Source organism: Mobula birostris, chromosome 16 (genome assembly GCF_030028105.1).
Source record: "Mobula birostris isolate sMobBir1 chromosome 16, sMobBir1.hap1, whole genome shotgun sequence".
Classification (NCBI taxonomy): domain Eukaryota; kingdom Metazoa; phylum Chordata; class Chondrichthyes; order Myliobatiformes; family Myliobatidae; genus Mobula; species Mobula birostris.
This window is the reverse complement of record NC_092385.1, coordinates 61,900,700-61,925,623: the sequence shown is the minus strand read 5'-3', so window position 1 is coordinate 61,925,623 and position 24,924 is coordinate 61,900,700. Positions and strand designations below refer to the sequence as shown.

At 41.3% G+C, this 24,924-nt stretch overlaps 1 protein-coding gene across 3 annotated transcripts in view; it reads left to right on the top strand.

Annotated features, from left to right (window-relative positions):
* Positions 1–24,924, top strand: part of ip6k1 (inositol hexakisphosphate kinase 1) — a 109,796-nt gene that overhangs the window by 32,790 nt on the left and 52,082 nt on the right. The window contains exon 2 of one of the 3 annotated variants that reach the window (XM_072280729.1): positions 9,661–10,042. In XM_072280729.1, the coding sequence (XP_072136830.1) occupies positions 9,820–10,042 (223 nt within the window). In that variant the 5' untranslated portion in view covers positions 9,661–9,819. Of the gene's footprint in view, positions 1–9,660; positions 10,043–10,577; positions 11,956–24,924 lie in introns of those variants that run through there. The other 2 variants (XM_072280731.1, XM_072280730.1) reach the window with 2 other exon arrangements.

The following is a 24,924-nucleotide window of genomic DNA, read 5'->3' as shown; positions in this document are numbered from 1 at the left end:
CTCTTTTCAGTCATTTCTCTTAATTAATCTGTGTTCTCTGTACATTCGCGTCTGAATATTTGCAGCTTTTCCTTGTAGTTTGACACTCTGGTTCGTGTGGAGCGTCCTCGCCCCACTAACTGCCACAACTTCTGCCGAATCCTCTCCAGTAGCGACTCCGGTTGGGTGATAACTTTAATAGGTAGTCCCCGGTCCGCCAGGTCCAACGTTGCCTCCTCCACCGTAGCGTAAGTTTTTGTCCCTTCGTCGTAAAAGACTCTCAGCCGAGCTGGATACAGGGTCTGGAATCTGATGTTGTTTTCCTTCAGGACTCTCCATGTTTCCGTATATTCCTTCCGTCTGGCAAGAATCCCCGGTGCGTAGTCGTGGTCTAAACTGATTTTACAGTTGTTCCACATGAAACCTTTCTTTTGCCATGCCCTTTTAAGCACTTCTTCCTTCGTTCTGTAACTGAGAAATCTGACCAGAATCGATCTGGGCTGGGCGCCTGCTGGAGGCTGTGGTGCCAACGCACCGTGAGCTCTTTCTATCTGTAGGTCTTTTGCGGCCGGTATATCAAGGTTCTCTTTAAGTAGCTTCTCCACGAAGGGAATCATCAATCCGGCTTTACCTTCAGTTCCTTCGGGAACTCCATAAATCCTCACATTTTCCCTTCTCGAGCGGCCTTCTTGATCTATTAGTTTCCACTGGAGCTGGTCTTGCAGCTTCAGCATTTCTGCTATCACCTCCTCTGTGTTTTGTAGCTTCTCTTCAATTCCAACAATCCTCGCTTCGGCTTCATCTATCCGCGAGTTAGTTTTTACTATTTCTCCTTTAATATCTTCCAGCTGTTTGCTGTTATCTTGTCGGAACTCGCGAATCTCTCCGAGAATCAAGGACAGAGTCACCGATTCCCCCTCATTATCTCCGTCCTGGCTTGCCGTGGGGGAGCTAGGCCCATCGCCTTGCTGTGTCTCTTTATGTTTATCAGCCTTCGGAGCGGACTTTTTAATCTTGTTCTTAGACATCATCCTTGCCCCTTTTATTAATATAGTTGTGCAATATTAAGTATTTGTCTAAATTCGATTATGGGGCAGTTTACCTTCTTTTTTGTCGAGAGACCTTTTCCTTACGCTGCCATTCCCTTGATGACCCAGAAGTCCCCCCGCTGCTCCTATATCTTATGGTATTATGGAATTCAATCAGGTCCATAAGGCATGACCTGCCCTTGACAAAGCCTTGCTGACTATCAGAATTTGATTTCGTCCTTCCAAGTGCTCATAAATCCTGCCTCTCAGGATTCTCCAACAACTTGCCCACCACTGAAATCAGACTCAGTGGCCAAAATTTCCTGGGTTATCTTTGCTCCCTTTCTTGAACAAGTTAACAACATTTGCAACTCTCCAATCTTTGGGTATTTCTCCTGTCCCTATTGATGATGTGAAGATCGTCACCAGACGCTCAGCAATCTCCTCCCTCACTTCCCACAGTAGCCTGGGGTATATCTCGTTTGGCCCCAATGAGTTATCTAGCTTCGCAAACAACAGGAATTCTGCAGATGCTGGAAATTCAAGCAACACACATCAAAGTTGCTGGTGAACGCAGCAGGCCAGGCAGCATCTCTAGGAAGAAGTACAGTTGACGTTTCAGGCCGAGACCCTTCGTCAGGACTAACTGAAGGAAGAGTTAGTAAGAGATTTGAAAGTGGGAGGGGGAGGGGTAGATCCAAAATGATGGGAGAAGATAGGAGGGGGAGGGATGGAGCCAAGAGCTGGACAGGTGATTGGCAAAGGGGATACGAGAGGATCATGAGACAGGAGGTCCAGGGAGAAAGACTGGGGGGGGGGGGGGGAACCAGAGGATGGGCAAGGGGTATAGTCAGAGGGACAGAGGGAGAAAAATGAGAGTGAGAGAAAGAATGTGTGTATAAAAATAAATAATGGATGGGGTACGAGGGGGAAGTGGTGCATTAGCGGAAGTTAGAGAAGTCGATGTTCATGCCATCAGGTTGGAGGCTACCCAGACAGAATATAAGGTGTTGTGAGTGTGGCTTCACCTTTACAGTAGAGGAGGCCATGGATAGGCATATCAGAATGGGAATGGGATGTGGAATTAAAATGTGTGGCCACTGGGAGATCCTGCTTTCTCTGGCGGACAGAGCGTAGGTGTTTAGCAAAGCGGTCTCCCAGTCTGCATTGGGTCTGGCCAATAATATACTTTCAAATCTCTTACTAACTCTTCCTTCAGTTAGTCCTGACGAAGGGTCTCGGCCTGAAACGTCAACTGTACCTCTTCCTAGAGATGCTGCCTGGCCTGCTGCGTTCACCAGCAACTTTGAGTGTTGCTTGAGTTATCTAGTTTAGTGCTTTTCAAAAGCTCCAGTACATCCTCTTTCCTAATGTCTATATGCTCAAGCGTTTTAGTCTGCTGAGATAGAATGGATGTGGGAGGATGTTTCCTATGGTGGGGTAGTCTAGGACCACAGGGCACAGTCTCAGAATAGAGGACATTTGTTTGGAATGGAGATGAGGAATTCCTTTAGCCAGAAGGTGATGAATCTGTGGAATTTGTTGCTGCAAGGGGCTGTAGGAGCTAGGTCATTGGATATATTTAATGCGGAGGCCAATAGGTTGTTGGTTAGTCAGGGCATGGAAGGTTACAAGGAGAATGGGATAGAGCGGTAAGTGCATTGGCCATGATGAAAGAGCAGAGCGGACTTGATGGGGCCCCTATTTCTGGTCTGCTCTGAGTAGGATGAGATGTACATATGCAGGCCTTGAGGTGTATTGAATACAATGTGACTGCTAGTACCCTGCAGTGTCAGATGGCATATGTGGAAAGAGATAAAGCTTGTTTCAGCTTGAAGACTTCACATTTCTACAGATTTTACCTGACCTAGTTTTACTTCAGGTTTCTAGTATCTGCATTTTTTAAATGTTCTCTATTAAATGGAGATCAGCTGATGTTGCGAAACACTTAAGTCACTTTGTACACGTAATATGCATGTACAGAAAGAAATTAGGATGGTGTATATAATATGTTGGACTTCACTGCAAAAGGTTTAGAAGACAAGATTAAGAAGTTACTGCAGTGCAACCAACTTGGAAGTGGTGCATTAAAGGTTCCAAGTGCTGATGACTGGGGTGAGAATAATTAAATGAGCTTATGTTCTTCAAAGTTTGAGAGTTGAAAGTGAAGTACAAAGTTGAAACACTTTGTAGTATGAATATTGAAAGGTTTCAATCAGCCAGAGGGTATATGACTGGGGAGGAGTAGAGATTTATGACTGCGGTTATAGAATGACTTCGTTCATTGGTTAACAGACCTTGCCATTTTCTACCTGCAAAGAGGGTTAGCACATTCAAGTTTCAGATTGAGCGACATTAGAATGCAAGAGAGTAGAGTTGAGGGGATCAAGCAGGGAAGCTGAGTTGGTAAATCAGCCATATCATGAATGCTCTGAAGGCCAAAGTGGCATGATAACTAGTCCTTTTATTTTGCACTTGTGTTTCCTAGAATCTATGAAACATGTAAGAGATAAGGGGATGGACTGACAAGTTTGTGCGGTTGTGGTATTTTGGCCACAGCTACAGTAGATGCATGCTCACTCACTTGTTTACTCAAGATTTCATTTTCATCAAACCCTACATAATCAGGAGCATGTGTGTCCTTCTAGAAGTGGGTAGGGAAATGATACAGGAAATACATTGGTAGTTGTTTTATTTATATGCTTGTCTTGTGATCTGACCATCAGTCTTGATAGTCTGCTACAAAGATATAACCATTCAATGCTCTCTACCTGTTCCCAAATTTTATATTTGAAGGCCTTCAGTGTCAAAATTCCATCCTAAAACCTCTCCAGCTTTTGCCTTTATAATCACCTCTTCCTCACCAAGTTTATGTTCACCTGTTCTAATGTATTTTTTTCATTTGATATCGGTCTTATGAAGCACATGCAGGTGTTTTTGCTATGATAAAGGCACTATACAAATCAAAAATATTGTTGAGCAAGGGAAGGCATTGAAAAGTAGAATGATCAGCACTAATGAAAAAGATTTAGAGTGGGTAGAGCTTCTTCAGCAAAGCACTTAATCTATAGCAGCTAGTTTATCTGAGCAATAAAGCCTCTCAATCAGGTCACCTTTGTATTCTTTTGAATCAAGTGATTGATTCGATGGGCATGTTTTCCTTGAGTCGATTTGTATTATTTCCAAGCAATAATTGCCTGGTTAGAGAGGTGGTCTTTCAGTGTGTGTTTATGACTGGCGTGCTCAATACTGCAGTTGAAATGAGTTCATTGTAGTAGTCACCTTCACGGTGACGGCTTCACTCTGAAATGGCCTGATTGACTGTTTCGATCTGTCAACAGCTGCTGTATCTGGATGCATCTGCAAGTAAGTAGATTGTGGTCTTACTGACATTGTATGAAAGTAACTTGTAATAATAGCCTATTACTCAGTTGAAATTTTCACTGGGATCAGAAGCAATGTTGGCATTGTAGTTATTGGACCCAGAGTGGTTTGAAGGTGGTCCAGATTGTCTTGGATAGTATTGCCTGGATAGTATTTATAGTGTTATGGAGCAGTACGGCAAAGAAACAGGCCCATTAGCTTATCTAGACCGTGCCGAACTATTATTCTGCTTAGATTCTGAAGAAGACATAGGGATGCCACAAAGAATACAGATTGGTTAATGTGAGAAAATGCAAACTTGTCTCTTTTTAAAAGAACAATTAAAAACAAATTGAAGGATTGCAGAGCTGAAAAATCTGGGGCAGGGCAGCACAGTTAGTAGAGCTGCAGTGTCACAGCACTATTAATCGGGTTCAGTCCTGACCTCCATTGCTGTCTTTGTGGAATAGTGATCCCTCTGACCAGGTGAGTTTCCTCTGAGTGCTTTGAGTTCCTCCCAAGTAAGTTGGCCACTGTATATTTCCCATGGTATGTTGGTGATTAGTAGAATATGGGGCTGGAGGGGGACATTAATTGGAATATGGAAAAAATGGGCTACAGGGCGAAAATTTGTAGGGGACTAGAATTGCTGTGAATCAATATAGACTTTGGCTGAATATCCTTCTATATTGTATGGAAGTTTGAAGTATGGGCTAAAAGCGCAAGGGGATCGAGGTATCCTATGATGCCCTGATCATGATTTGCTAAAGACCAGTAATCAGTGCAAGTAATTAGGCAAGCTGACTATATATTTTCATCATTCATCAAAGGATGTAGATGTGTTGGCAGCAGTTCAGTGATAGTTTCTTAGTGTGTTATGTGGAATAAGCAGGTTGCCTTACAAAGATTGGGCAGAGTAGGCTTGTACCTGCTAGAGTTTAATGTTCTATTGTTCTATTCTTTCTCAGCTCTGGACGCCCAACTTGATCCTGACCTTGGGAGCTACCTGTGTGTTTCCTTTCTGAATGTTTCTCTGGGTGCACTCCAACATCCCAAGACATGGGTGGCATGTTAATTACCATCAATTACCACTTAGATTAATGGCAAAAGGATTCAAAGGGGTGTTGCCCAATATATGAGAGTGAAAATTTTGCAGGAGATCACTGAACTACATGGAAGTATGACCCTTCCTGATGAAAGGGCTAGGCCTGACCAGCTCAGTTCTTCCAGCATTTTATGTGTGTGTTGCATAAGTTGCAGTGATACAGTAATGTAATGATGACTAATGGGATTGCTTCTTTGGGAGCTGGTTGGTCCTGATGAGTTCAACAGATCCCTTCCGTGTCACTAGAAGTATAAAGTAAGATTAGAAGAGTGAAAGGCGCCTTGATCAGGTCATGCCTTGTTCTCATTGCTACCATCAGGAAGGATGTAATTGAGTTGTTGAATGAGTGTGTTCAGGCTTCTGTACCTCTTTCTTCCCCTCTGCCATCCAATTTCTGAATGGACATTGAACCCATGAGCACTAACTCACTATTTTATTTCTATGTTTGCACTACTTTTTTAATTGGACTACTTAATATATATTATCAAAGAATGTATAAATTATGCAACTCTGAGATTTGTTTGCTAACAGGCAGCTGCAAAGTAAGAAACCCGAAAGAACCCAATTATATTTTAAAAAAATAAAGATGTACACCTAATGCACAGAGAAAGATGGGAAAAAAATACAAATAATGCAAATGCTATGTGCCTGGAGACCCGGGATCTTTGCAATCTTCAGGCACAGAGCTCGAAAAAAAGCGACGTTAACGGACTTTTAACATCATAAACCAGCGAGTTGTTTATGTCTCCCCGCTCGCTAGGAAAATGGAGACACCTCCTTCTCCCTTATTAGGGGGAGAGAGAGAGAACCTGTGGGATGTCGAATACTGGGTGAAATGCAAAGTCTTTGGGGTAACTGCAAGTCTGTGGCTTTGCTCATGCTTGAGTGTTTGGTGGCGGGTGCCGATGCTTTTTTTTTTGCCAGTGGGGGAGGAGAGATTGTTGCTCACTGTCGCCTACGCGCGGGAGGGGGGAGCCGGGAGGGGACTTTGGGGTTCTAACATTTAACTGTCATTCATTCTTTGGGGCACTCCTGTTTTTGTGGATGGTTGTGAAGAAAAAGCATTTCAGGATGTATATTGCATACATTTCTCTGACATTAAATTGTACCTTTGAACAGTAGAAGCAAGTGAGCAACAACATCAGCATTCCGAACCAAACTGAGTCCTTAAATCTAAATCCCTAGAGCAGCCCGGGGTAGGCCTAAAGCCTTGGTATCAGTTCATTATATTAGAGCAAATTGTCACAGAGTTTGCAGACATAAAGCACAGCAGCCGAGGGCAGCCTCACAGCCTCACCATTGGGAGAGAGGAGCCCCCAGTCTATCTGGGCCAGCATTTAAATTGTCCAGCCAGCAGATTGTGGCTCACATTAGGACCTGGGCTCTGCCATGGCGAATTGCTACAGGCCTAGAACATGCCACCCAGTGATTCGTTTTTGGACCTAGGTTTCACTGCCGAAGAAACCATTCTCAACCTCTCCAAATCGGCCCGACACATCGTGATCCACCCTCGCACCTGGGTTAGTTGGACAGGCATGGGAAATCCACTATCTCACCACCTCCTCTCCAAATCCTTCACTCCAACCAGCACTGCTTCAGCTCCAAGTGCATCAGTTTTGCAGCACCCCAGCATGGCACATCTCTTGAATTCACTTCACCTTCGCTCACCTCTTCATTGTTTCCGATGAGTGTACCACAATTTACTTTCTTTTAAAAAATATTATTAGTAATGTTTTTAATTGAATTCCTTTGCTTTTGAACTACTAGTAGGCTGTTGCACACCTTCAGTAGCACCATCTTAAATGGGAAGATTCTATATGTTAATACAGATGGATGTGGCTCAGGAATTATAAAGAGCTGAAGCATATAACAGCCAAGAGCTGCATTGTGAACAGCGCGACACACCATAGAATGTGTGAGTGCAGCTGCCAATGTCTGTCATAATAACCATCTGTCTACCTTAATCATCATAGCATTGAAAGCCTGCATTCTAACCCACCAAGTGACCCTTCCATTAAGTAAATATACAGGAATCATTGTAATTCAGTGATTTGAGAGAGAGAGAGGAATGGCAAAGTAAAACTGCAGTTCCTGACTGCTTGTAATATTCAATCTATGCACCACAAAGGCAGTTGTTCATAGTTTGGACTCTGCCAGTTTGATTAACCTCAGCCACAACAGCATTTGGAAAGTTCTGTTGAAGAAACAGATCAGAAATCAGGTAATTTTGGTTGGAGTATGGGGCTCTTGTAATACTGAAATATCCAAGATCGAATTTTCCAGTGATATTTGGTTAACTACATTACTCTACAGTTTCTGCTTTCTCTCATCCAAGTTTCATTTAACCTTTCATTCCTTTGTATTTGTAACTGGTTCTCATAAGCTTTTGCACTCTTCTTGAATTTTTTTTCTCTTTGCCAGTCTGGTGCACTGTCCATACAGCTGTTCTGCATATTCAACCTTGTAAGTCGGCATTGGTATGAACTTAATCAGTTCTCAGCTGAATTCTGCAGTCTTTGAGCTGAATAGCAATTAGATTCAGAATGACTCCCCTGGTTTTCATTTCTTCCTCCATGGTCAGAAGCTTTAACAAATATTCAGTTTTACAGCACCCAGTTTTTTGGACCTTTTTATCCTACTACTATAATCTCAATAGCATTTTGCTCAATAATACATTTTTCAACGGTTTAATGAACTTCTGTAATGAATTGTGCTCAGTAATAATTTCAGAAAACACATACAATATCTTAGTTCTGAAGAACATCAAGTGGCCTCACGCTTAGGAATATGGAAAACTGCGGGCAGGCTAGGTGTATGGTTCCTTAAATGTTGCTCGTTAGAAATGGACTACCTAGCACATTGAATCAGAACCAAGGTTTCAGCAACTGAGTAGTGGTGAGGAGTGAGCTGAGAGCTCTTGCCGCAAGATTCAGGATTTCAAGTTTAACTTACTGAGCAAAAACTAATGGAAGAGGATTTTAAAAAAACACTGATTTCAAGAAACAATGATATGTTAAGCTGGAGAAAATTGCTTCATTGACGACTTGGAATGCAATTTAATTGAACCATTTAATTGCAGCATTCATCAGTTCCCTCCTTAGAATAAATCTTGTATCTCTCTCACTATTTTAAACTGTTGCATTATCTGCCTTTCTATAGGAAAGTTCCTGTTTGTAAAAAAAATAGACAACTTGTTTGTTTGAAGAGCTGTCATGTTGTATTTTCAGTAGTCTTTATAAGTAGCTTACATCATCACTTGCCTTGCTAGTCACAATTCAGGCCTTGATACACTAGCTGCTTTAAAATTCTGATAGAAGTGGAAACAGTGCCACAAGAGGAACAGATTGAATAATCCTTATGTGCAATGAACAGAACTTTTGTTTGGTTTAAGCAAGTGACTTTTCAAATAGTACATATGTGGCAGGGTTAATGCTGATTGCACTGATCTCTTGATCATGTTATCTTTTTGTTTCTGCCTACTTGTACTAGTATTGTGTGTTTTTTTTTGTATGAAAATGTTTAGAAAAGGCTGGAGATATTGAGGAATGTTCATTTTCCATTTCAAAAATCAGATTTAAGCATCTTGGTATAGCTTGGGGAATTCTGAGTAAAATTCATTTTACTTCATCCGTTCCAAATTTATGAAAGGTATGAGGCTGTCTTACAGCCTCTCTGAGAATTGTATTAGTTTTAGGGCTGCTGGAAGTTGATTAAGATTTTTCAGTGACAACAAGTTAGGATATAAACACCTACAATGGTAGTTACATAGGCTTACATACAATATTTTGGACCAGAAAGAAATGGTCCAGAAGAGATGTATGGAAATTATTATTAATCCACTATTATTACGATTTTTCTTAACAACTAATATCATTACTTAGCCTAATAGAGTAGAATTTCAACTGCACATAATTATCTATTTAAGTGTCTAATTTCTTTATATATCATCTTAATGTGTACTTAGGAATGTATAAATAATTATAGATTTATACATATATTAAAAAAAGGAAAAGGTTATACATGTGAAAAAAGTTCATGATACTTGTGAATTCCTTATCCAAATAAAAATAAAAAATTAAAAAAAAAAGATTTTTCAGTGACTAGTTGTAGGCAATGCAAACATTTTAGAAGTGAGGTTCCAGACAGTGGCATCTGAGTTAATATTAATTTTCCTTATCTTTTTAGAAGCAAACACTGAGCAGGACTTCTGTGGAATTTGGAACAACTCTTCCCTGAAGATATTGGTCCTGGCTGCTGGTCCTGTGGCCTGTACATCTGCAGCCAGTGTAGCCAGGCCTATGCGCTGTGCTCCATGTCTCCTCTGAGTTGTGGTTCAGTAACGCAATGTGCCTTTTGGACACCATGGAAGTGGGGAAATATAGTAACAACGCAGTTCCAGAGAGAAGCAAAGGAGTTCTCTTGGAGCCCTTCAATCATCAGGTTGGTGGGCACACCAGCATGATGCGATATGATGACCATACTGTCTGTAAGCCCCTCATCAGCCGGGAGCAGCGCTTCTATGAGTCACTGCCACCAGAAATGAAAGAATTTACTCCAGAGTACAAAGGTGAGACGTCAAAAGTCCTTTAACACAAGTTAATAATTAGTAATCCAGTGGAGTTTTTCTAATTCCTTTTTATCTGTCAAATGATTTTAAGTGCAAATCCCAAGGTAAGATTGAATGATATTTGCTGCTTGGATGAAAGGAGAGCATTTTGCAGGATTTTTGACTGTTCAATGAATCTGTTGATCTCAGAAGTATTAAATGGATGTGTGTATGACCACATAAAGTAGTCTTAACACTAGAGAACAGGATTGTTAAAAACTAATCCCTAATGTTTGTTAAGTCAAGTTCCAGATTTTATTAGTGGATGAATATTGGACTCACCAAACTTGTAATATTAGTTCTACCATATTCCACCTAAAAATATAAGAGATACAATCAAGAGTACACCCTATCCTCGTTATATGCATCTTCAGACAATGCGGATTCACAGTTATGCGAGGAACCTATTTCTACCAACTTCTCCTTATAAGGAAAAAAAAAGGAAATTGCCTTTTATACTCATGAGAGAGCATAGGCCATCAACTTTTTGCTGTTGATGTTTCTGTAGCATGCAATTTCTTTTTTTTACAAGGTCGAGCTGTTAGCTCGACGCTCAACCCAGCACGGATGGAAAGCATGCCTGGGGAGCTGGCTGGGTTCGAACTCGGGAGCCTTCACTCCGAAGTCCAGCGCTGATGCCACTATGCCACCAGCTGGCCAACTTCTTATATGCGTCCAAAACTCTGTTATGCAAGGAGCACTGCTTTCCTGCCAATACAAATCACGTGCACACGCCTCACAGTCTCACTCCCGCCAGTCTGGTATTGGTTTTGGCAACGTATGGATGTGCGATCTTGTGCTCTTAAACTTTTGTTGTTTTTACCTATGGTGCAGTGATTTTGTGCTTGAAATATTTAACTAAGCGTCCGATGTCAAGTCTTGGGCCATCAGCCAAGCGGCAGAGAACCACTTTATCACTTGGAAAAAAAGTTGGAAATTATAAACAGGGCGGCGTCAGGTGAAGGTAACACAGCTCTGAGACTCTACACTGTGCAGTTGCAGGCTTATGATAGCTGAGTTAGGCATCACACCAAAGCAGGTGTTTAATGCAGAAGAGACCGGGCATTTTTGGAAGCGTATGCCGAAACACATTTACATAAGTAAGGATGAAAAAACTGCGTCAGGTTTCAAGACAGCAAAGGATAGATTGACTTTGCTTATGTGTTCCAATGCTGAAAGAGACTGTAAGGTGAAGCCTCTCTTAGTTTACCATTCACTAAACCCCTGTGCTCTTAAGGGTTTGAGTAAGAAGCCTCTCAATGGAGCGTGGAAATCAATTTGGGCGGAGTGTGTGCACACCCTCAAGGGGTTTCCTGCCTTCGCTGCAGCTGTCCAGGATTGTGTGGCCCTGGGCCATAAAATTGGTGGGGAAGGATTCTCAGATCGCGAGACTGCTGAAGTGGTAGAACTCCTGGATTCTCATGATGAAGAATTAAGTGTGGATTACCTTCTGCGTTTAACTCAGTCTGAAGGTGATAACGATGAAGGAAGAAAGTGTCAAGTTGCAGGTGAAAGATCTTACGGTGAAGCAACTGGCAGAATTTTTTAAGGCTGCGGAACACTTGGCACAAATGGCGATGGACATGGACCCAAGTTTAGAACGGAGTCAACATTTCAGTCGTTCCCTGCAGTCAAGCCTTCTTCTCTCAAGCAAATTTATGCTGAAAAACAAAATGCTGCCAAGCAAACAAGCCTCACCACTTTCTTCAAACCGGTGTCATCTGCTGCTGCCAGCAGTTCTGTGAGTGTTCCTTCACCCCTTGCTGTCCTTGATGATCCTGACGACACACAACCATCCATCTCATCCATGTAAAGCTGCCCGACACCACTGCACAACCACTTATCTCCTGGAGCCAACACACCTGCCACTGTTGGTGAGTACTGTACACCCTAGTATGTTAACCTTCTATGATTTATTACATTGAATATTACCTTAAATTGATTAAATATAATACGAATGTTGTCTTGTGGTACTGCTTTTGTGTCGTATTGGTATGAAAATGTGAATAAATTACAGATAAAACATATTTAGGAAGCCTCCGGAATGCATCCCTATTTTCTCTATTTAAATAATTATTCACATTATGCGTTTTCATATTATGCGTCGACTTTGAGGAACGTATCCCCCGCATATAACGAGGATAGGGTGTATAGCGTCTAGCTTGTCAAGGCTGTACCAGCATTCAATAAAATCAAGGTTGGCAGGCCATGGATTCAGTGCCACCTACCTGCCTTTTCCCCTTTACCTTTATTTTCTTTACTGTGCAAAAATGTCCTAAATCTATTTAATGAACTAGACTTTACTGCTTCCCTGGACAGAGAATTCCACAGATTCATTGCAACAGCAATCCATCCCTCATCTGCACATAAAATCTATCCCCTCAATCCTGACACGATGTCACCTACCAGTGGAAACAGCTTTCCTGCCTCTATTACTTATGACTTACATAATTTTATGTTTCAAAAAGATCCCCTCTCATTCCTCTGAATTCCAATGAGTATAGTCCCAGGTACTCAACCTCTTCCCTTATCTCAACCTGGTGAACCTCCTCTGCACCACTTCCAAAGCTAGTATAGGTTGACTACCCTTTATCCAAAACCCAGAAGTCTCTGAAATGTGAATTATTTTTGAAAGCTGACATGATGTCACTGATGGAACATATGTGAGGTACTCAACCTGTATATCTTTTCTCAAGCAGGGCGACCAGGTATGTCCTCACCAATATTCTCGACAGTTGCAGCATAACCTCCTGCTCTCTCTAGTAAAGAAGGATAGTATTCCATTTGCCTTGATAACCTGCTGCACCTGCTAGCCAATCTTTTGCGATTCATTCACCAGTATTTCTGACTCCCTCTGCACAACAGTGTGCTGCAGTGTTTCACCTTTTAAGTAATAGCTTGCTATGCTTGGTTTCCTGTTCTGAAGTAATACAATAATCCAATAGTGCTTGCAGCTTTCTGGTTTGAATAAGTGCACACAAGTGTAAGGCTGTCTTTCACTAATGTGGAAAAGTGCTGGTTTTGGCGACTAGTTAAAACTTAGAGTTGAAAAATTTGAAATAACTTATCAAAGTACATATGTCACCATTTACAACCCAAGATTAATTTTCTTGTGGGCATTCACAGTAAATACAAAATCAATGAAAAAACACACACAACAATGGACAGGCAACCAAAGTGCAAAGGATGACAAACTGCAAACAGAAAAAGAAAAAAGAAAAATAATAAATAAATCAGCAATAAATATCGGGCATGAGATGAGCCCCTGAAAGTGAGTCCATAGGTTGTGGGAACAGTTCGGTGTTGGGGTGATTTGAAGTTGGGTGAAGTGATCTCCTCTGGCTCAAGATCCTGATGGATGAGGGGTAATAACTGTTCCTGAACCTGGGGATGTGGATCCTGAGGCTTCTGAACCTCCTTCCTGAAGGCAGCAGCAAGAAGAGAACATGGACTGTATGGTTAGGTCCTTGATGATGTTGCTTTCCTGTGACAGCATTCCTTGTAGATATGCTCAATTTTTGTGAGGGCTTTATCCGTGACAGACTGGGCTGTATCCACTACTTTTTGTAGGCTTTTATTGAGAAGTCAGATAAGTAGGTCCCACAACTAAGAGCCACATGGCACCTAGCAATGGTGTTTACTTGTAGGGTGGAAAAACTGTGTTTGGGATTCCTGGCAATTAGGTTTCAGAGTTTTAAGTCATTTTTACATTGATGTTACTAACTTGCATAATTTTTTAGTGTTTCACAATTTTTAATTCTTGTAGTTTGTTGATTTTTACTTCATTTAAATCAATCTAAGTTTCAAATGTCTCATCAGTTTCATTTAAATGTTTTACAAGGCAACTGGCTGCTACTCCAGACTTGCCTCTTCTCAAATGCTGTTCCCTGAGCTTACTTGCTTCTGAGGCTTTATTGAATATTTCCTGGGTGCTTGTTTGATCTTTGGCATCCAAACAAATGAGAAAGAAATCAGAAGTGTTGTGTCCTGGCAATGGATTAATCCAACCTCCTTTGGTCCATTAAAGTAAGTAATACCAGCATAATCAGGATTCCTGATCACAAAATCAGCTATTCTTTGAATTATGGGTGTGACACACAGTCTGGTATCTAATGAAAATGGCTGCTCCTCGTCTGAGTTTCTATCTTGATTTTTTTTTACTGAATTACTGTGTCTAGAAGGTGATGAGGTTTGGTTGTCATGATAGTCTGGAATAGGCTTTTATCAAAATACACAGAATGCATTGCACAGGGAATGGAATGGAGAGGTCATGGCTGTTTGTGGTACTATGTACGTATATAATTGGTGAACGCAGACCCACAGGCCTGAGATGTTGGTACAGTGGCAGGACTCACTATATTTGCTGGTTTGAAAGCTCCAAAATGTATTTGTATTGTAGAGAAAGATGACAGGAACTTGGGTTTGTGTTCCACAAGCATCAAAGATAGAGGCTCTCTAAAGGGAATGAACAAAGCATCTTGATGGGGTAGATTTGACAAAAGACTTACTTCGTTTGATGTTTCAAGAAATCTCGAACTCTACCCAAAATGCTATGGTGCTGAAAATCAATTGAAATATTCAAAGTAGGTTAGAGCTGAGAGACCAATCAGTTATGATCAGATCAATGGCTTAAATAATTAAGAGGCTAACTGATCAACCATTGTTCCAGTAAGAAAATATTATCTCTGGTTGCATATTCAATGGCTTATCAGTCACCACTGTGTGCTTGACTGTATTTTATCTATGTCCTACACCAATGTTCTCAGCACCCCCGCCTCCCCCCCCCCCCAGGCTTCTGGTCCTTGCCTTTCATCCACCAATGGTTATCTTTTGTAATTCCCACTTAAATGAGATTTTTTTATATTCATTCAATCGACATGAGCTTTTCAGGCTGAGCCAGTATTTCATTGCACATCCCAAGCTGTCCTGAGAAGGTGGTGGTGTGTTGCCGCCTTAAATTACTGCAGTCCTTGAGGTGTGGGAAAACCCACTGATATGGTGGCTGTTATATATATTTACAGCAATATATTTCCAAGTCAGAATGGTGTTGGCTTGGGCAATTTCCAAGTGAAGGTATTTTTTTTAATTTCAGATTTCCAGCATCTGCATTTTTAAAATTGTAAAACACTACCTGGTGATTCTAAGTCTGTACTGTGCTCAGTGATATCAAATGTGCTAACAGTCTGACATTTGTAATGAATGTATTATTTATTTCATTTATTTGTTCTTACAATCGCAAGGAAGTTAATCAGTCCCTCAGTGCTGCTCCATAATTCATTTAATTCATAACTGATCCACATCTTAACTCCACTTAACTCTTCTTGTTTCTGTAATCTTTAATACCCATGTTTAACAAAATTCTTAACAAATTTCAGTTCATAAATTTTCATTTGACTAGCAATCTCAAAATCTACTTGTGGATGTTTCCAAATTTACGCCATGTTTTGTGTCTGAGGGAGGATAGTTCTTGATATTGCAATCAAATGACCCAACTCTAAATTTAGGGCTTTGGTTCCCAGTTCTCAGTCCTCCCGTAAGAGGAAAATTTTCACCTACAAAAACAAATGGCTGGGAACACTCAAGTACTGTGCATGTGGGAAGGGAGTAGAGAGGGAGAAAACCAGGCAATGTTTCAAATCAATGAATAGTAAGAAAGCAACCCTGGTTTATGTTGAGAGATATAGGGTGGGTGATACCTTCTTGGTTGCCCTTATGAAACTTCTTAATCATCTCAAATATATTCATTCTCTAATTTTTTTTCAGAAGGCAAGGTAAGTCTTGCAAATCTGCAGCTTTATTATTTATCATTTCGGTCTAAGTATCATTCCTCTTCCAAGAATAGAGTTTATTTTCTGAACTGAATGTGATTCTCTGGATGGTCGGGTGGGTGCAGAGGGAGTTGAACTGAAAGCTCTTGTAACCATGATATAGAACATCGGACAATGCAGATATGAACAGGCCTTTGGCTCTCAATATTCTGATGTGTGATTAAACTAATTGTTCCTGTCTGAACATGTTCCATATCCCCACATTCTCTTCATAATTGTCTAGCTTTGTTTTCTTTCTGCTCCTTCTTACTTATTCCCTCTTTCTTCTTTCACCTGTTTGTTCTACTCCCCTAAGTGGTCCATCATAGTTAATGAAGTACAAGTTTGAATTTGGAAAAGTATACTCTATTTCCTACTTCTACTGGACTTGGGTGATGGCTTTTGCACTCAGTTTCTGTAACTCCTTTGAATCTTGTGCATGCTTAGTACTATTTCATTGTGTTGATAATTATTTTATATTGATATATTAGGCTACAAGACTTAGCAGAATTAAGCCATTGAGTCGGCTGTGCCATTCCATCATGGCTGATCTATTATTCCTCTCAGACCAATTCTCCTGTCTTCTTGTAATCTTTTATATCCTTAATAATCAAGAAACTATTATTCTCTGCTCTAAATTTGCCCAATCATTTGACCATCAGCCTTCTATGGCAATGAATTCCAGAGATTCATCACCTTCTGGCTAAAGAAGTTCCTCTGTTCTAAAGGGACATCCTTCTATTCTGAGGCTGTGCCCACTGATCCTAGACTTTCCTACTATAGGAAACATCATCTCCACATCAACTCTACCTCAGCTTTTAAATATTCGATAGGCTTCAATGAGATTTTGCGCCCGCCCCCCCCCCCCCATTCTTCTAAGCTCCAGTGTATACAGGCTCAAAGCAATCAAAACTTTTTCATACAATACTTTAACCCCTTCACTCCTGGGCTAATTCTTGTGGATGTCCTCTGGACCTTCTCCAATGCCAGTACATTCTTTCTTAGATAAGGGGCCCAAAACTGCACACAAAACTCCAAAGATGATCTGACCAATGCCAAAAAAAGCTTTAACATTACATCATTGCTTTTATATTCTAGTCCTCTTGAAATTCTAACATTGCATTTATCTCCAGCTATTCTGGAATGGATGTTGTGCAATGATCCAGAATTGGTTAGGGAGTTTAAGTTAAAAGAATCCTTAGGGGTAAGTGATTATAATATGATCAATTTCAGCCTGAAATATGAGAAGGAGAAGCTAAAGTGAGATGTTTCAGTATTACAGTGGAGTAAGGGAATTGCAGAGGCATGAGAGAGTAGTTGGTCAGAATTGATTGGAAAAGAACAGTGGCAGGGATGATGGCAGAGCAGCAACAGTTGAAGTTTCTGGAAGTAATCGGAAAGCACAGGATATATACATCCAAAGAGGAAGTGGTATTATAAAGGAAAGATGACTTAACAGTGGCTAACGAGAAGTCAAAGCCAACATAAAAGCCAAAAAGAGGACATATAATAGAGCAAAAATTAGTGGGAAGTTAGAGCATTTGGAAGCTTTTTAAAAACCAACAGAACACAACTTTAAAAAATCATTAAGAAGTTCAAGATGGAATGTGAAAGTAAGCTAGCCAATAATATTAAAGAGGATACCAAAAGTTTCTTCAGATACTTAAAGTTTAAAAGAGGCGAGAGTGGATATCGGACTGCTGGAAAACAAATATTGGGGGACAAGGAAGTGGTGGACCAACTGAGTAAGTATTCTGCATCTGTTTTCACTGTGCAGGATATGGTGGAAGTTCCACATGTCATGGGTCATGAAGTGTGTGAAGTTACCAGAACTAGAGAGAAGGTTCTTGGAAAACTGAAAGGTCGGAAGGTAGATAAGTCATCTGGACCAGATGGTGTACACCCCAGGGTTCTGAAAGAGGTGGCTGAAGAGATCGTGGAGGCATCAGTAATGATTTTTCAAGAATCACTAGATTCTGGAATGGTTCTGGAAGACTGGAAAATTGCAAATGTCACTCCACCCTTCAAGAAGAGAGAGAGGCGGAAGAAAGGAAACTATAGGCCAGTTAGTCTGACCTCAGTGTTTGGGAAGATGTTGGAGTCGATTATTAAGGATGAGGTCTCAGTACTTGGAGGCACATAATAAAAAGGTTGTAGTCAACATGTTTTCCTCGAGGGAAAATCTTCTCTGACAAATCTATTGGAATTCTATTAAGAAATAGCAAGCAAGATAGACAAAGGAGAATCGGTGGAAATTGTGTACTTGGATCTTCAGAAGGCCTTTGACAAGGTGCCACACATGAGTGAGGCTGCTTAACAAGCCCCAAGCACATAATATTACAGGAAAGATTCTAGCATGGATAAAACAGTGGCTGTTTGGCAGGAGGCAAAGAGTGGGAATGAAAGGAGCCTTTTCTGGTTGGCTTCTGGTGACTGGAAAGTGTTGGAAGCAATTCTTTTTATGTTATATGTCAATGATTTGGATGATGGAATTGATGGCTTTGTGGTCAAATTTGTAGACAACATGAAGATAAGTGGAGGGGCAGGTAGTTTTAAAGAAGTGGAGTGAGTACAAAAGGAATTAGACAGATTAGGAGAATGGGCAAAGAAGTGACAGATGGAATGCAGTGTCAAGAAGTGTCTGACATGCACTTTGGTAGAAAAAATTAAAGGGTTGATTATTTTCAAACTGGAGAGACAATACATAAAACTGAGGCTCAAAGAGACTTGGGATTCCTTGTGCAGGATTCCCAAAAGGTTAATTTGCAGGTTGAGTAGGTGGTGAAGAAGGCAAGTACAATGTTAGCATTCATTTTAAGAGAAGTAGAATATAAAAGCAAGAATATAATGTTGAGACTTTATAAAGCACCGGTGAGGCCTCACTTGGAGGATTGTGAGCAGTTTTGGGCCCCTTATCTTAGAAAGGATGTGCTGAAACTGGAGTGGGTTCAAAGGAGGTTCATGAAAATTATTCCAGGATTGAATGGCTTGTCAAATGAAGAGCACTTGATGGCTCTGAGCTTGAATTCACTGGAATTCAGAAGAATGAGGGATGATTTGATTGAAACCTAATGAATGGTGAAAGGCTTTGAGAAAGTAAATGGGGAAAGGATGTCTCCTATGGTGAGAGAGTCTAAGACCAGAGGATGCAGCTTCTGAATACAGGAGTGTCCTTTTAGAACGGAGTTGAGGAGGAATTTCTTTAGCTAGAGAGTAGTGAATCTGTGGAATTCTTTGCCACAGGCAGCTGTGAAGCCAAAGTCATTGGGTATATTTAAGGCTTCCTCGACAATAACTGCCCCTCCTCCTATTTTTGTATTATCTGCAAAGTTGACCATAAACCTATCGATTCATTCATCCAGATCATTAATGTATAATGTGAAAAGAAGCAATCCTAAAACCAACCCCTCTGGGACACCACTTGTCACCTGCAGCCAACCAGAAATTGCCCCTTTATTCCTACTCTTTGCCTCCAGTCAGACAGCTAATCTTCCATATGTGCTAGTATCTTTCCTGCAAAATAAAGTGCTCTTATTATTGCAACTAAGAGTCAGTCCAGCAACAATTTGCATAACTCATAAAACACTCAAGGATAAATTTGCAACACACATAAGAGTTGCTCGTGAACGCAGCAGGCCAGGCAGCATCTCTAGGAAGAGGTGCAGTCGACGTTTCAGGCCAAGACCCTTTGTCAGGACTAACTGAAGGAAGAGCGAGTAAGGATAAATTTGCATTAGCTTTGCATCAAAATCCAGTATCTGCAGGCGCTACAATCTGAAATAGAAACAGAAAATATTGGGAATGCACCTTCAACCTGAAATGTTAAGTTTCCACAGCAACTGCTTGACTTACTGAGTGCTTCCAGCATTCTCTGTTTATATTCAATTTACATGTTAGTCAACATGTGTTTTCACACACTTCATTGGAGCATCTACTAAATGACAGTACACTGGACTGGCGATTAGCAGGTTAAGTAAAACTGAGTGAGCTGCAACATGTTCTCAATGTCCCTATGTAGATGCAGCTTAATACAAATGAGATAATTTCCAAAGTGGTGATGGTGCTACTGCAGTCAAACAGTAGTCTTCCCTGGGTTCTGATATCTGTTTCACAGTCTAATACTAAAATAAGACAGGCTATATTTAATTTGAAAGCTTGATGGATTTAGTAATGTTATTTTAAGAACATTTTATGCTAGTTACTCAGCCATATGGAGACGTTTGTAACATTGATTCTCCCTGAGGGCAGGGGTTGTCCCTATTCTCAATTTCTCAAGAGTTAAAGTGGGAAAGTCAAAACTCATTTTTATCTCCTCTTGTGCTATCACCTCCCCCAGTCCCCCAAAGATTAAGGGTGTCTAGCATCTGGGCTCTGCAGGAATTTGAGGCTACTATGGGAATGATGTTGTTGAGTTTCTGAGATAGAAACTGATGATGCTTCATATGATGACTTCTGTGTGCTCCTGTGTGCAAATTGTTTAATTTGAGTGGTCATGCGGGAGAGGTTCCCAGGAGTCAGTGGAAATTGTACTTAAAAAGAGTGTTGAGTATATTGTTAATTCATCATCCGTGTCCACCATGACAGCTTGGAATGAAGTGTCTGCTTCAGGGATCTGGAGTCAGGCATGCAAATTATGCAACCTCTGAACATGCCGGGCAGTATCCAGTGAAAAGACTACAGTTGACATTTTGGGCTGAGACCCTTCATTGGACTCGTCGACTATAAATGCTTCCTCCAGCATTTTATGTGTGTTGCTTGGATTTGCAGCATCTGCAGATTTTCTCTTGTTTGTGGAAGGACAACCAATGTCAGCTTCTTCTCTCAAGCCAACACACCCAATCCTTTCATTGGATTAGAAAGGTTTTGGAGCAGTGGAATTTGTATTTTTTCCAGAGCCTTGTCTGCAGTAAGTTATCTTAGTCTCTGAAGCATGTGGGAGGACAGACTCACTGCTACTTGGGTTTTGTATTTCAATGAGGCGTTCATAGTCCTCCTCAATCCCAATTGAAGGTCCTGGTAAATTTCGCCGTCAATATTTGCCTCTGCTGAGAGTTGGCTCCTAAGATGGTCCTGAGATGCATGTTTTCCAGATGTTTGCTGTGAGCCCTTATTGCTCAGTGTGATGCAGCAAGAGCAGGTTGGACGTTTATCTGTGCTTCGGTGAAGGAGTTGATAATGCTTTGATGTCTGTCTCAGTAAAACCGCAAGACATAGGAGCAGAGTTAAGTCTTTCAGCCCATCAAGTCTGCTTTGCCATTCCATCAGGGCTGATTTATTTCCCCCAACCCCATTTTCCTGCCTTCTCATAATGTTTGACTCTCTGACAAATCAACCTCCCCTTCAAATATACCCATTGACATGGTCTCAACACCTGTGGTAATGAATTCCACAGATTTCCCTCCCTCTGGTTAAACAAATTCTTCCTCTCTTTCTAAAGGTACGTCCTTGTATTCTGAGGCTGTTCCTTCTAGTCCTGTGCTGTTCCCCCCCCCCACAAAAGGAAACCTCTCCAAATCCACCCTATCCAGGCCTTTCAATATTTGCTAGTTTTCGATGAGATCCCACCCCCTTCATTCTTCTAAACTCCAGTGAGTACAAGGCCAGAGGCCTCAAAAGCTCTTCATATGTTAACCCTTTATTCCCAGGATCATTCTTGTGAACCTCCTCTAGACCCTCCAATGCACCAGATAATTTCTTGGATAAGAGGCCAAAACTACTATCAGTACTCCAGGTGTGGTTTGACCAGTGCCTTAGCTCAGAATTACATCCTTGCTTTTATGTTCTCGTTGTCTTGAAATGAATGCTAACATTGCATTTGCCTTCCTTGCTGCCAGGTACATACAGATATAAGTATTCTTTACATCATTCTCATCAGACCAGATGAGTTCAGAATCGTACCCTCTCAGTTCTAATCAACAAGCTCCAGAACCTGGGCTTCTGTAGCTCCCTCTGCAACTGGATTTTTGACTTCCTCAAAGTCTGTATGGATCGGAAATTACATTTCCTCTTCGCTGACAATCAACACTGGTGCATCTTAAGGATGCGTGCTCAGCTTACTGCTCTATGCTCTACTCCCTCTACACCCATGATTATGTGGCTAGGCACAGCTCAAATACCGTCTATATACTAGCTGATGGCACAACTATTATTGGCAGAATTTCAGATGATAGCGAGGAGGCATACAGGAGCAAGATAGATTAGCTAGTTGAGTGGTGTCACAGCTACAACCTTCCACGCAACATCAGTAAGACCAGAGAATTAATTGTGGACCTCAGGAAGAGGAAGTCAAGGGAACACACACCAGTTCTCATCGAGGAATCAGAAGTGGAAAGGGTGAGTGGTTTTAGGTTCCTGGTGTCAGCATCTGAGGATCTATCCTGGGCCTCACATATTAATGCATAGAACATAGAAATCTACAGCATATTACAGGCCCTTCAGCCCACAATGTTGTGTCGACCATGTAACCTACTCTTAAAAACTACCTAGAATTTCCCTACCACATAGCCCTCTATTTTTCTAAGTTCCATGTACTTATCTAAGAGTCTCTTAAGAGACCTTATTGTATCTGCTTCCACCACTGTTGCCAGCAGTGCATTCTATGCACCCACCACTCTGTGGAAAAACTTGCCCCTGACATCCCGCCCTGTACCTACTTCCAAGTATCTTAAAACTATCCCCCCTCATGTTAGCCATTTCAGTTCTGGGACTGCCATAGGGTCTCTGCCCTAAGCGTCGACTGTACTCTTTTTGATAGATGCTGCCTGGCCTGAGTCCCTCAAGCATTTTGTGTGTTGCAACAGACAAGAGATATTTTTCTTCTAAATTGGAAGATGTCTAGCACTGCTATCAGCTCTAAACTCACAGAAACCATTGCACTCAAGTGCACTTCTCTACAGTTGAAGTCATGGAAGAGTTGTTGCGAAAAAGCCATTACTCTAAGGTGGCATCAAAGCCAAGTGACTCACCTACAAACAAAAATGAGGACTGGGGTGCTGAACAATGGCAATAAGTGCTCTGGACTAAAGAGTCAAAATTTGAAATTTTTGGCTCAAACAGGAGGCAGTTTGTCCATAGAAGAGCTGGAGAGTACTACATGGAAGAGTGTCTACAGCCAATAGTGAAGCACAGCAGAAGTTCCGTGCAGGTTTGAAGCTGCATTTTTGCAAATGGAGTTGGTGATCTTGACAGAATTAATAGAATCTTCAATGCTGAGAAGTACTTGCTGCACCTGTTGGCTCTTAATTGGGAAGGAGTCTGTGAGGTGCTGTCTGAGAAGAGCTGTTTTTGTGGGGTCTTCAAGAACTTTGACGTTGAACTATTTGCTGCATTGTTTCTGATGTTTTTGGACTTGGTTGATGGTAATGATTGTGTAGTCAGCGTTCAGTCTGGAAATGACCTCATCCTGATGGTATGACGTGCACACCTTGCGTCATTAGACCACAAAATATAGGAGCAGAATTAGGCTATTTGGCCCATCAAGTCTGCTCTGCCATTTCATCATGGCTGATCCAATTTTTCTGTGAGCCCCCATTTCCCGGTTTCTCCCCATTTCCCTTCATGCTCTGACCATTCAAGAATCTATCGACCTCTGCCTTATATATACATACAGACTTGGCCTCCAGAGCTGCCTGTGGCAAAGAATTCCACAGATTCTCCACTCTCTTGCTAAAGAAATTCCTGCTCATTTCTGTACTAAAAGGATGCCCCTCTATTCTGAGGCTGTGTCTTTTGGTCTTAAACTCTCCCACCATAGAAAACATCCTTTCCACATCTGTTCTATAATTTGATAGGTTTCAATTAGGTCACCCCTCTTCCTTCTGAGTTCTAGTGAATGCAATCCAAGAGACATCAAATGCTCTTTTTATGACAAGCCATTTAATCCTGGAATCATTTTCATGAATCTCTTTTGAACCCTCTCCAGTTTCAGCACGCCCTTTCTAAGACAAGGGGCCTAAAACTGCTCTCAATACTCTAAGTGAGGCATCGTTATTGCTTTATAAATTCTCACAATTATATCCTTTTATATTCTGGTCCTCCTGAAATGAATGCTAACATTGCATTTGCTTTCCTCACCACAGACTCAACCTGCAAATTAACCTTTAGGGAATCCTGCACAAGGACTCCTGAGTCCCTGTGTGTCTCTGTTTTTTTGTATTTTCTCACCATTTAGATAATTGTCAACCCTTTTATTTCTTCTACCAAAGAGCATGACCAGATACTTACTGACACAGTGTTCCATCTAAGTCCTTCTGTAGTCTTTTTTACTTAAAACTACCTGCTCCTTAGCCTATCTTCATATTGTCTGCAAATTTGGCCACAAAGCCATAGATTTCATCATCCAAATCATTGATGTATTGTGTAAGAAGAAACATTCCCAGCATAGACCCCTGTGGAACACCACTAGTCTCTGGCAGCTAACCAGAAAATGCTGCCTTTATTCCCACTTTTTGCCTCCTGTGAAACAGCCTCATGTGTGACACCTTGTCAAAGGCTTTCTGAAAACCCAAGTACAGAGCATGGACTGATTCTCCTTGTCTATCCTGTTTGTTATTTCTTCAAAGAATTCCAACAGATTTGTGAGGAAAGATTTTCCCTTGGAGAAACTATGCGGACTATGACCTGTTTTATCTCGTGCCTCCAAGTACTCTGAGACCTCATCCTTTAATAATAGACTCCAACATCTTCCCAACCACTGAGGTCAAACTAACTAGCCTACGGCTTCCTTTCTTCTGCCTCTCTCCCTTCTTGGAGAGGAGTAAAATGAGCAATTTTCAAGTCTTTTGGTACCATACCAGAATCTAGTGATTCTTGAAGGATCATTACTAATACCCCACCCTCTCTTCAGCCAACTCCTTCAGAACCCTGGGATGTACACCATCTGGTCCTGGTGATTTATCTACCTTCAGACCTTCCACCTTCCCAAGAACCTTCTCTTTAGTAATGGTAACTTCACACACCTCGTGACCCTTTACACCTGGAGCTTCCACCAAACTGCTAATGTCGTCCACAGTGAAGCCCGACATAAAATACTTATTC